Here is a 13,524-nt window from a genome sequence, read left to right on the forward strand (position 1 = left end):
TAGTTGGTTTAGCATCCAAGGAAGTTGTAGTACCTAGTACTATGGAAAACACTGATTCTTATTCAAGCTACTTTTGATGTGAAGAAGCAAGAAGGACACCCTGTGGCAAAATCTGGAACACTCAGTTTTCCTGCAAATGCTAGATTGATAGAAGCTTTTGCAAATGCATGTGGCTATGCATTAATATTTATCCAGGCTGTCATAAATGATTTCACATCATAGTGTTGGGGAACATGGTGCTTGTGGCAAAAACTTTAAAGTTTAATTATAATATATAATTTTTATGCAGAGGAGGCAAATGTCAGGACTTCTTTATTTTGAGTTAAGTTCTGGTCATTTTTAAAGAGCAGAGCAACTGCTTATATTATCCCAGAGTATTTCTGAACACGTGAGGAATCAACATTTCATTATGCAAAAGGTTAACACATGAGTGTGAAAGTTTGCTGTGGGAGCTAATGTTTATATGTTCACATCACAATAATGTCCTTGCTGTCTTGACTGCGAGTGACCATTTAGGAATTTTGTCTTCCCATACATTTGATTTAAGGGCTTCTGAAATATCTGTAAGGCGGTGTGCAAGCGCTGAAGAGAGAGAGATGTGCTGTTTCCGTGATGTCAGAGGGCAGGCGTGCTAAAGCTATCTTGCTCCTTGTCCATCCACTAGGCTGCCTTGGCAGAGAGCAGTTTGCCTTTGCTAAGTAACCCTGGACTGATCAATAACGCCTCCAGTGGCCTCCTGCAGGCCGTCCATGAAGACCTCAATGGTTCCCTGGACCACATCGACAGTAATGGGAACAGCAGTCCGGGCTGCTCGCCTCAGCCACACATGTAAGTGTGGTTAACAGACTCCTGAAAAGGAGGAAAATATATTCTCATGCTTCTGAGTTTGGTATTTTTTTTTTCTGAAGTTTACCATGGTGTTTGAGTAAAATCATAAAAGTTTAAGTAAAGTTGTCTTGTACCATGTCCGTAATATATAAAGTAAATTGTTGCTCACACATCTTAAAGATTATCCCAAGTGCTTATTTGGTGTTGATAACATTCTTCTACAAATTCTTAATACTACTTACTAAAGCCCTGCTGGGCATTAATTGCTGTCTCTGAAGAATCTCCATCTTATGGGTGGGTCTTTATCACAGTTTGGTTTATATGGCATAATATGAATATTCGTGATAGGGTAAGTTGTCATAACTTTTACTACCATTACAGGACTCTAAACCATTTATGAACTGTAGTCAAGACATTGCCCATTTTTATAAAGCGTAAAATGCAAAGTTTAACTGTTACCCACAGTTTACACAGAAGCTGGTAAAGTGTAACTTTTTGCCTGTCTTATAAATCAGTGTAATTACATATTCAAGCTTAATTACTGGAGCGTCTGTATTGGCAAGGTTTATATGTTATATTTTATGCAAGACTACGATTCCTATTAATATTTAGCAGCTAACTATATCATTAATTACTCTAAAATCTTTCCCCTACCATCTTTTTAATGGAGCTGAGAAAGGAGAAGTATTAAAAATTGATGTATTGTGGATTTCAGGAAAGTGTATGACACTTTTTTAAATGCCAGGTCTTATTCAGTAGTGTCAGGCACATCGGTTTCTTGTTTACTAAAAAGTACTGACCCTGGCAAAAACGAGCATTCCTGGAGAAATAATTAAAGCTGAGTGTTGAAGTACATGTGCTTCTTAGCTGGTGGGATGATGTTCACATGTTTCGGCTGTCCTTCCCTGAGTTACTCTAAGAGCTGCTTAGAGGCACGTTACTGATACAAGATTACTCCTTGCCTTCATTTTTATATTTTATTCTTTGCGATTTTTCTTTTATCTTTTGTTTTGTTCATGAAACAGTGTCTCACATTGTAGCACAGGCTCAAGCTCACATCCCTCCTGTCTCAGCCTCCTCAACATTGCTGGGATTACAGGCATGTGCTACCACACTGGACTCTTTGTATCCCCCACTAAGTGTCCAGTCAAAGCTCTGAAAGAGACATAGAACCCTGCTATGTACCCATTTTTATTTGACCTTTTGCAAGTTATTATTTTGTTGATTTTTAAAAGACCTTCCACTGACACCAGATGTCTTTGAGACCGTCTGCCTAACTGATGGATGGTACTTCCACTCCATCGTCTTTGCAGAACACACCGCAGTCATTAAAGTGTTTCCTCAGATTCCAAGTCATTACTTTTCCAAAATGGAAAAATCCGTCTTTTGGAAGTGTCTTTAGTTGTATTAAATAATACAAAAGGAGTGATAAAACCCCAAGTAAAAAGAACATGAATATATGCTCTCGAGACTAGCCGTACTCTAAGCAAGAAAAAGGAGCAATCAGACAAAAGTTTTCACATACAGCATCATCACCCTGTCAGCCATGCAGTGGTAGCTGGAGGCTTTTCCTTTCAGTTGCTCTCCTGGCTGTGCTAATGCTCACTCCCTATGCAAATGCTGAAAGAATTCATCTTTAAACACCCAACAAGAGTTAGATCCTGGTTTTCTGCATTTAAAAGGGGGGAGCTTATATGAAAGGCATTAGTAAAGGCAGTGTGTGAACTGTGGGTGCTCTTTCCCTTGCTCCCATGCAGTGTGAAGCTGCTGATGCAAACCATGAAGAAGGAAGAGATTTTCACAAGTTTAATTGTCCAGTGCTATGAATATTAGAATAAAAAATTAATGACTTAATAAAATAGTTTATTAAACACTGTATTTTAGAACCTGAAATAATAATTTGACTAAATAATGGCTTTGTTGAGTCCATAGTATTTTTCATTTGACAATTGGTAGTTCCAATCATTCAGTTTATTGTTAATTTAAAGTTTAATTATGAAATATCTAAAAGAAATAGTAGTATGCAAAACATATTAAAAATATATTTGATTTTTTCATATTGTAGCATTATCAGTTTTTACAAAAGTCATTCAGTTAATGAATTATGTATGTTATACTGACATGAACCAACACATAGAAAAAAATATCTGCATTTATTTTCTATAGATGAAACAAAAGCCTCCTTTTCTGTGTAGGAAATAGATTTCAAAAAAAGTTAAAAATTAGAGGAATCCCTTACCTTGCCTTTTCCAGAGTAATATAAATGAAAATCAAGTTTGTAATTATCCTGCAAAATATTGAGTCAACATTGATACTTCCAATCTCTCTGAGCTGCTCCATCAGCTTTCTGTGGTCTGTTCAGGTATTAGCAGGTATCAGTGCAGCATCCCACATCGTCAATTCTATACTTCTAAAGTGTCTCTTTGTATGAAAAGAACTGTAAGCATTTTGTGTTTATTATGAAGCAAGGCAAGGGAACATTATTGACATGTTTCAACCAATTAAAATGTGCTTGCATCTAATTGAATACTGTTCAGAGAATTTTGAGATTGAATAGAAATAAAAAACCCTATTTTATAAAATATTTATATAGCAATATTGTGTGTGTGTGTGTGTGTGTGTGTGTGTGTGTGTGTGTGTGTGTGTGTGTGTGTGTCCCTGGGTGAATTCAAGTTGCATGCTGTTTGGAAGCAACTAGTTATGCAGATATTAGTATGAAAGAGAGACAGTGCAGCTCAACCTCATCAGATTGTTAGTGGTCCGGCTTCAGATGCTGCACTACCCAATGGGAATGAACAGGTTCTTTTTCCTTGGTTTACTTTTCTTCCTCCTTCTCCCTCCCCCGAAGTCTTAGTAATGCCTACCTTGTGAGATTTACGCAAATAAACTGAGTGCCTGGGAATAATGATGCTTCTTATGGTACATCCCTACTTAGTACTGATTGATAGGACTGATTGTAATATCCCGTTGCAATCATAAGCAAGACTTAAAGCAACACAAAGCGCACTTTGCAGTATTAATACTTTCTGTCCACTAAACTACATTTCTAGATCGTTTTCCCAAAGAGTATCTTTTCTCTGGCTCTAACCTCTCTTATAGTTCCTGAAGTAAACACCCCATTAAAAGTGAGCAAACAGAGGAAAGCAGGGAGCTCATTGCTCACAGTCAGTGGGAAATGGGATTGGAGACATAAGAAAATACTAACTGAAGTAGTTGGCAGTGAACAACCTTAACAGAGAAAATACTAATCCAGAATTAGTCACTCATGTGCCCAGAAACAGGAAGAATTGGGTTGGACAGGAAGTTTGAATACATAGGTAAATACAGGATTTAGAATATATGAAGATGGGACCAGACCACTAAGTTACTAACTAGCAAGTTATGGTATTGTGCTCGTCAGTGTGGCGCTTGATCAGTGTTATGGGCTTGGGTTTGGTGCATCACTGTCTGCTTTGGAGGCAAACTCTCTGAAATCATATTGCATGTACAGTAGTTGACAGCAGTAATATCAGGATGTTTTTAATTAGGACATCTGGATGAGTAAGAGTGATTTTAGTAGGTTATAGTGACTATAGTATCTGCCTTAAATTAAATGCAAGGAATGGAGGAAAAAAATGAATCAATCTAAGAAGTCTTTTAGCATAAAAATGAGCAAAGCACCTGACTCTGTTCTAAGAAGAAAAAGAACAAAGCTCATGGCCACTCTAAGATTAGTGTAAAATAGAAGACAGAAAAGCCAGGCGGTGGTGGCGCACGCCTTTAATCCCAGCACTTGGGAGGCAGAGGCAGGCAGATCTCTGTGAGTTCGAGACCAGCCTGGTCTACAAGAGCTAGTTCCAGGACAGGCTCCAAAACCACAGAGAAACCTTGTCTCGAAAAAAAAAAAAAAATAGAAGACAGAGCCAAAATGAAAAGTGATAACGTCATACTTTTGCTTATGGAGTCAAAAAAATTAAATGTCCTCAGATTCTGGGGGTAACAAAGACATGAGAAATGCATAGTTTGTTTAGATTTCTATTCAGTTCCATAATAGTGATGCGGTCGGACGTGAATGTGCACTTGAAGTTGCTAGAGATATCAGCCATTTCCCTAAATACTCCACCCTTCTTTCTAATACTGTTCTTACACTACAAAATTCGTTTTTGCAAAAGAAAGCTTTTCCAAATAAATCCATTTTTGTCCCAGACTGTCTGCTTTTCAACCCTGTATTTTGTTTCAGTGTTGTCTTACATAAATTCTTCTTCCCCTTGTTATGATGATTCTGTTTCCCAGGAGGTTTTCCCAATTAATTTTTCTGTCAGAATTTCACTTCAGATTCTTGCTTCTAACAGAGTGGCTCCCCATTTCATTCCTGAATGGATCTTCTTGCGTCTGGATGTGCAGGAGACAGGCATGCTCATTCTGCAGATACCCCTAGGTTAAGGCCAAGGTTGTTAAGAATGTATAATGTTTTAGACATATGGCCAGGTCATTGGAAACAGCGTAGCTACACAAAGCACTACCTACAGGAATAAAATTCATGACCCGGCTAGATCCCTGAAGAAGGGAAATCAAAGCTTTAGAACAATAAATAGCTCTAATATGAGCATCAGGTGGTGTAGGGATCCAACCTCAGGTCCTCAATCTTCCGTACCCAGCACTTAACCAGCTAAACTATCTCCTCAGCCCTTTAAACCTCCATTTTCTAGCACTATTCAAAGAGTTTTCAGACCATCCCACTTTATGGACAAGTGTAAAGGATGCTTTGGACTTTATATATTTATTTTTTAAATTATTTATAAAGTTCGATTGATGTTGTGTTTACACTGAAGTAATTTGAGCGTACTGCCTTCTCACGTGTGTTAAATTAGAAGAGAAAGAAATATTCGAACCCGACATGAAAGGAGAAGCCATACTGACAGAGTAGTCCACATGATTCCTTTACCCAACCCAAGGCAAGCAATGGTGCCACAATATGATGAAGTCCCAATAACCAGCACAGCCCCACCGTTTCTTCCTTATCAAGCACCGATTGCTCCCCACCCTCAAGGAGTTGGCTCAGATTCACCTTCTCTTGTGCAGTCTTAAATGAGATCCTCATTTTTGCGTTTTCCAGCTCTCTATCTAGAGATCAGAATTAATGTTCTCCCTAAGTTGTCTCTGCTAAGGCCTTTCAACACAAAGATGCTCATTTTCATGGGGTGTTACATCTGACTATTGGTGTTTTCCACTGGCGAATTTTCAGATAACTTCTTACAAGTTTTTCTTAGCCCCCTTACTCTCTTTTTTTCTTAGCTCAATATTTAATCTCGGTTGCAAGTGATTATCACTTTCTTCATCTGATGGGAGAAAATACCTAAGAGCTAGTGATATACTAGAGAGAACATTATTACTTTGCTACATGTAAGGTTAGAAAACAAATTGTTGTGTCTTTAGAAGGCAAGCATTTGGGGTTGAGAGGCGTGTGTGTCCTGGGAAAGGGGTATGTGTTGGTAGATAATTGCAGTCAAGTCGTATTTACCTCTCTGACCAGTGTGTACTCTGTGTACCTTCAAAGTTTCTAAGTCATACGTGTCTCGGTCATCTTGGCAGCATCTTTGACTTTGCCTCTCCTGTCAGTAACAGCTTGTCGCAAAGATAGCCGAAATGGTCAACCAGATTCCCATTTTCTAAGATGGTGTTGAGACTACACCGTGCGTCATCATAGACATGATTTTCAAATCTATAACATTCCTTTTTGCCTCCCATTTTTTTTTCTTTTTCTAAAACTTAAAATTTGCAGATTCTACTCCTTTGGTTAGTGATATTTTTATATAAAAATTTCCACAAATGTTAGCTCTCCCTGTGGACAAAAAAGCATTTGAAAGTGGTGTGGTTCTAAATTTTTTTAAAAAAAAAAAAAAAAAAGTTAAAAGCGACTGATCATCTGAGCCAGTGCGTTCCCTCTCGTTGTTTTTGCTGCTGTGAAGTCTTATTTGTCTGCTGTTGTGGGCCTTTATGTCACACTATACAGTTCTGAAAGAAAAAGTCCTTCTCGGCTTCACGTGTGTTGTGCCAGGTTTATTCATTAACACTGTTTCACTCATCTTTAATTTTTATCTCCTAGCCTTTCTAGGTCTCTGGTAATTTTTTGTTCTGATTTATTTCCCTTTTTCTTTAACGTCTAAACTTTTTCATTAACTTTGCTAGTTAGCTTTGAGATCTCTTTCCGAAATGACTGTGCAGAACTCACGACGATGGCAGCTCTTTGTCATCTCTTCGCCTTTGTCGAGTGCGGCAAGTATGGATCAGTAGCTGCTGTTCTCTTTGACATTATTCCAGTCCCTGTATGCGGCACTTACAAATCCTTCTAGTTCCTCTTAATAAAAAGATTCTACCATAGGTACAGTGTCTTCTGCTAAAATGTCTGATGTCCCCACCGTGCCAACTGTGGGACTTTGTGGGTTCCTATAGGGTTTTGAAGGTTTTCATAGAACTTCACTGATGTTATCTGACATCCATGGTGTGAAATCCCACAATTTAGGCTAAGTGTGTCAGGCGACTTTGGCGGACAGTGTTGTAGCATACTGATTCTGTTTCATTTCTAAAGAGGGTGTGTGTTAGAAGATACATCTTCCTTTTCTCTGCCATTTGAGGAAAATTTCTATCTTTAACGGTCCAAGAATCATTCACTAAATGGTTAGAGAACAAATATTGCTTGTATATTATTTTTTAATACTTCTAGGCGGCAGAAAAAAGTAAAGACTCTATATATCCTCCCCCAAAATTTTAAATTTTGCTTTTGACAATGGAATTAGGAAGTCGACATATTTGACCTCCTTTAAATAAATTAAAATTTACCATTTCTATAAATCATTAATGATATTTAGATGTGAATTAATGCATTAAAGCACAGGGATGCTGTATTCCATAAACAGTATCTATCATTAGGATAGAATTAACTAACGGGTAGATGATAGATAGACAGAAAGACATCAATCTAATTTATATAAGCAACAAAAAATTAAACAGTTTATTGTCACTAGAGAGAATGAATGTTTCTTAAGCTGTTCTTCAGCTTTGAAGTATCATTAGCTAAACATTTAAGAGATGAAAGGATTGGCAGTCAGGGGTTATGCTGTGTTATCTTACTGCTGATAACGGCAACATTAAAGCCACAGTCCTTTCGGTAATTAACAAAAAGATGATGCGCTAGGTTCATAACAGATTCATACTGTTTTCATTTTCTAATCATGCATGCTTAGGAGAAAACTGAAGTTGTCAGAGCAAGGGATATGGTCTACCAGAGCAGCCAGTCTCAAAGACTAGACACATGTAGTAGTTCATGAAGTATGTGAAGTCTAGGCAAAAATGAATGCCTACAAAGATACCCTAGGTGACAACTTCAGTCAAGCCAACTGAGAAGGAGAACATGTTTGCTGCGGAAAATTGACAGTGAGAAAAAATAAGCCACAGTCAGGGCAAACAGGGTAGCCACCAACCCATGGGGCCGTCAGAGCTCTAAGTCCAACTATAAGACTGAGATCAAGATCTTCAAGAAGTCAGAATCGAAGAAGCCAAGTTACTTTAGACAGAAACTAGTACACATACCCCATGAACCCTTGCATCCTGCTGTTGCAGACTGAAGCTTTGTCCAAGGAATAAGGCCAAACAGATTTAGAGGGTGATTCTAAGCGGAGTTGGGAAAACAAGAAAGAAGCACTACTTGCTAAGTAAGAGTCAAGATCTGAGCAATAATTTTATTTTGATTAATGACAGATGAGAAATGGAAGAGTCCTTTTTGAAAGTCTGTGAAAATCATACATGTAAGAAACACAGAATATTCCAGTACTACTATACATCCATAGGGAGCATAAAAATTCTCTGAAAATAAGAGTAATTTGCAATCAAATACTAAAATGTCTGCTTCATTAAAAAAGGGTTTATTAAGTATTCTAATATTAAAACTCGATCCTAGCTTTAAATTTAAAATAGAATTTATTTGTTTATATCTAGCAGATGTGGAAGTTATTAGGATACCCTGCCTGGTATTTTTGGGATGGAAGAACATTGGTTCTGTCCAAGCTTTATTGCCTACTTCTTGGTCACATATTTTTTAAGAAGGAATGTTTTTGTCTCCTTCAAGAGAAAAATTTTATTTTGTAGGATTGATGTAAAGTTTCTGCCTACAGGAAATATCTATATACAATTTTTATATCACATTTAATACTAAATGATATCAGATATTATCTTAATTTACAAAAATACTAGACAATATTAAATTTTAAAAATAAAATATATTAATCAAAACATGTTTTGTAACTTCTTGGTAAAATGAGAGTGAGGTTTTTTAATCCTGGTTGCTGCAATAATACGGTCATTCTTTTGTCTGAACTGAAAAATTAAGTATTTCTCTATAATGTTCTTAGGTTTACACTATAAAAGTCTATCTATTACTACCAACAAAATTTGGAATATATTTTGAAAGAATAAAATCTCAAGTAGAATGACATATATTCTTTATGGCCAGAAGTGTAAGCATGCTGATATTAGCCCGAGTAGCTCTCATTTTGTAAAAATTTACCAAATGGTTTTCTCTTTCTTTTGAAAAGTTAACATTTCTTTATACATAATACCATTCAAAATTTCCCCTTCTTCCCCTCCTCCCATTTCTCTCCTGTTCTCCCCCTCTTCCTCCCCCTCTCCCTCCAGTCCTATGAGAGGGCAGGATACCCTGCCCTGTGGAAAGTCCAAGGCCCTCCCACCTCCCATCCAGGCTTAGGAAGGTGTGCATCCAAACAGACTAGGCTCCCCAAAAGCCAGTACATGCAGTAGAGACAAATCCCATTGCCATTATCGTTGGCTTCTCAGTAGGTCCCAATTGTCAGCCACATTCAGAGAGTCCAGTTTGATCACATGCTCATTCAGCCCCAGTCCAGCTGGCTTTGGTGAGCTCCCATTAGATCAGGCACACTGTCTCAGTGGGTGGACCAACCCCTGGCGGTCCTGACTTCCTTGTTCATCTTCTCCCTTCTTCTGCTCTTCAACTGGACCTTGGGAGCTCAGTCCAGTGCTCCGATGTTGGTCTCTGTCTCTATCTCCATCTGTCGCCAGACGAAGGTTCTATGGTGATATTCAAGATAATCATCAGTCTGACTACGGGACAAGGCCAGTTCAGGCACCCTCTCTTCTACTGCCCAAGGACCTAGCTGGGGACATCCCCGTAGTTTTAAATGAGTTATATAAACATAGTACCCTAAACCTAGAGTAGACGCATACATACAGTATAACAAAATTAACTTTAAATTTGTATTAATAACCAAAATCCATACCAATGTAAAATATTTTGAAATTAATAGTTGTTTTTTGGATTAAAGTAGATTTAATAATGTACCTCTTTATCTCATATTTCTGTATTATATCTCCCTTTTTCCTTTAGAGATTTTTTTTAATTTACCTTTTTTGTTTTATTTTTTTTCTTTGACTAAGACTAATAACAATTTGTAAACAACCTCCTTAAATGATGATGATAAATATCCATAACCCAAAAAAGTAAACATTTTATTTGAAATTTTAACTTTACTTATAAGTTTATTTCTATAACGTGTTATAATAAACTCTGTCTCTTAAACAACAAATCACCAATTTCTCTTGAAGACACTGTTTTTCATTTCAAACAGACTATATAAATGGAATAACTAAGCTTGCAATTTTTACGCATTTCCAATCAATTAAATAGAAGTTATTTATTCAAAAGTAGCAAATATAAACAATCATTCTCATAAAATTAGCTCTATCATGAAGATTTCTGTGTTTATATTTTAGAATTTTATATATGAAAATCATTTACATAGGATGAACAAGGGTTTTGTCATTGGCAAATAGAATTGAAAGGAAATGTATTAGACAAATATGAAATTGACAGATTGCTAATTGTATATCTTGTTTATTTTACTAGCCTAGATATCAATGGTTATTGTTATTTGTTTGACAGTCTGTACTACATACTGAGGGGAATGAAGTTACTTAAGAGAAACCCCAGTTTGCTCTTGAATTTTCTTTTAACTAGACAGTTTGTGACATTGTTTTATAAAATCAACAGAAACCATGAAATCAGTGTATATAATATTCCATATAATATCTATCCTAATATTTTATTATATTTTTTAATTTTTAATTGTTATTAATTACCAGTTAGGACACAAGTGTAAATAAAGGATCGGGAGAATTGTATGACTGTGAACTTTTCCTTTTGGAGGTTTATATCCCACTGATGTCAAAAATATTCAAATTGCATTTAGTACAAATAAACATCAATTGCAGTTTCGGAATATACTATTGAATATTTCTGAGAAGTAATGTTTTACAGTAACAGCACACTATTATGGGACAGGAGCATGTTGTACTTTTCTTTTAGGAGATACACTATGTTAAATATATTTAAAGTGTTCTCAAATAACTAGGACATATGACTAAAGGTGATAAGGAAATATCCTATAATGAATAAACCACATAAAAAATTTCAGTCTTTTGTAACATTTAATCTTTACATTATTGATACGTTTTTATTGAAATCTGTATTGTAGTTATGGTTCAGAAATATTTTTCGCAGTATTGCTGACATATATCATGTATTTTAAGACAATATTTAATCACTAGCTTCAGAGAGTACATATGCATATTCATTTACATTGCATTGAAAGAGATAGATTGATTGACTGATGGATATAACAGTACTGTTTGTGGTACTAGGGGTTGAATTCAGAGTTTGCACACTCAGCAGCAAGCTTTGCACAACTAAGCACTCACGCCAAACTTTATAGTTTAATCATATTTACATTGTATCATTGAGTCTCTCACAAACCACTACAAAGTATAAATACTTTAATCATTATATTTGATAATATTGTCCTAATTAAAAATGAGAAAGCACTACTGAGATACTAGTCTGACCTCCATTGACTTAAGTGGATTTGGAATATTTCACTCTACTTATAGAACTTTCTTCTTCAAAAGAAAGGCAGGAAGAGTATGTAGGACCATTAACTAAGTCTTGAACAAGGATAAAGTGAAGAGAATTTACATCCCTCTAGGGACTAGGCTGTGTGACCACAATCTAAAAAGATAAACTTTGCTCTTGGACTGTGACTCTGCTGTAGGGTGCAGGCAAACATTAACATTTCTTCTCCTTCACTGATGCCTTAGGTCCTTATAATTTTCACAACAAAAGGAGCAACACGTTCCTTCAGGCAGCAAGTCAGTGTATTAATGTAACTTGCCCTCTGTGGTTTGAGAATACGCATTTACCGACTGCCTCTGTAAAACTGAGCGATTAACTGGAATACAAAAATCAACTGTTACTTTGCAGATCCCTCAAATAAGGCAAACGGAATTCTTTTTTTTTAATAACCACAAATGCACACTTACTAGTGAAATATCCCCTATATGACATAGTCTGAGTTTTTCCATCTGCCAAGTATGTCGATCATTACAGAAACCAAAACAAAGGGATGAAGAAAGCTTTCATGTACACAGAGGGATAAAACTACATCATGAAGGGTGTAGTTGTCAGTTAGGGTTAGCATAAAAGCAGTTCTTAGATTGAGTTTAATGGAATTTACTGATATTGACTGTTTATTTGCCTACAGAAATCACAAGTGTAACTGATTCAGCTCAGTTTTAGGGTCATGTCTGATGAGAATGGACACGTGACTAAACCATGGCTCTCTTTCTTAGCATCTCTGTCCTTCACATTGGCCGGGCCTCCAGGAGAGGCACAAGTTTAGAAGATTGAGAAAAAGTTTTGGCGCCAAATCTTAGAATGGGTTGGTCTCTGAAAATATTATAAGGTACATGTAATTTTAAAATGTGGAGAGAAGACATTAAGCAAGACCATCAAGAGTACAGGATACATATTTCTTAAAAGGCTTGTTTCCTAAGACAGTATGCAGAAAAACAGTAGATTGTGATAATGTACTAGAATTGATTTGGAAAGCTTTGGTTATAAGAATGGTAACTATTTTCATAGATAGATCGTTTAAAGTAATTTGAATATTTTCACAGTAAATATGTATATTATAATTGCATAAGCATTCCACTTTCATTTCCTCATATGTTAGTTAAAAAATCAAATGTATTTAAAGTTTATTTTTTAATTTCAAGTACCCTTTTTCTCTTTTGTTACTTTTCTATGGAAAAGCATTTTTTTTTTATTTGAGAAAGCAAAATTGAATGCCCTCTTTTTTATAAATTAATTTTATATCACTAGTTTCCCCCTCCTCCCCGCAAGTCCTCCCCCACCTTTCCTCTGCCACCCCACCCCTCACAATCTACCCCTTTCCTGTTCCTGCTGACACAGCGAAAGTCTCCCATGATTGTCAACAAAAGCATATTGAGTTAAGGCAGGTCCAAGCTCCTCCCCTTCTACCCCAAAAGGCCCCCGCTTTTTAAGCATTCATTCAAAAACATTTTTCCGTAAAATGGCATAAAATCACAGACTGAAATTAGATCTAAGTAATGTTTACAGAGAGCATGGATCAATATTATTGTTGCTGTTGTTGCCACTAGCTTCAGAATCACTGAGACATGTGGATAACTTCACTTTCGGCATGTCATTTTCACTGCTAATGCCAAAGCCTTCTGAGGTCATACCCACAGCTCCTTGAGCATTAAAACCAAATACAAATACACACACACACACACACACACACACACACACACACACACACACACACATAT

At 36.5% G+C, this 13,524-nt stretch overlaps 1 protein-coding gene across 1 annotated transcript in view; it reads left to right on the forward strand.

Moving 5' to 3' along the window:
* Foxp2 (forkhead box P2) overlaps window positions 1-13,524 on the forward strand; it is a 497,529-nt gene that overhangs the window by 468,697 nt on the left and 15,308 nt on the right. The window contains exon 18 of the mRNA XM_026787547.1: window positions 665-828. Within this exon, the coding sequence (XP_026643348.1) occupies window positions 665-828 (164 nt within the window). The remainder of the gene's footprint in view (window positions 1-664; window positions 829-13,524) is intronic.

The sequence above is a fragment of the Microtus ochrogaster genome, linkage group LG10 (genome assembly GCF_000317375.1).
Source record: "Microtus ochrogaster isolate Prairie Vole_2 linkage group LG10, MicOch1.0, whole genome shotgun sequence".
NCBI classification, from domain to species: Eukaryota; Metazoa; Chordata; class Mammalia; order Rodentia; family Cricetidae; genus Microtus; species Microtus ochrogaster.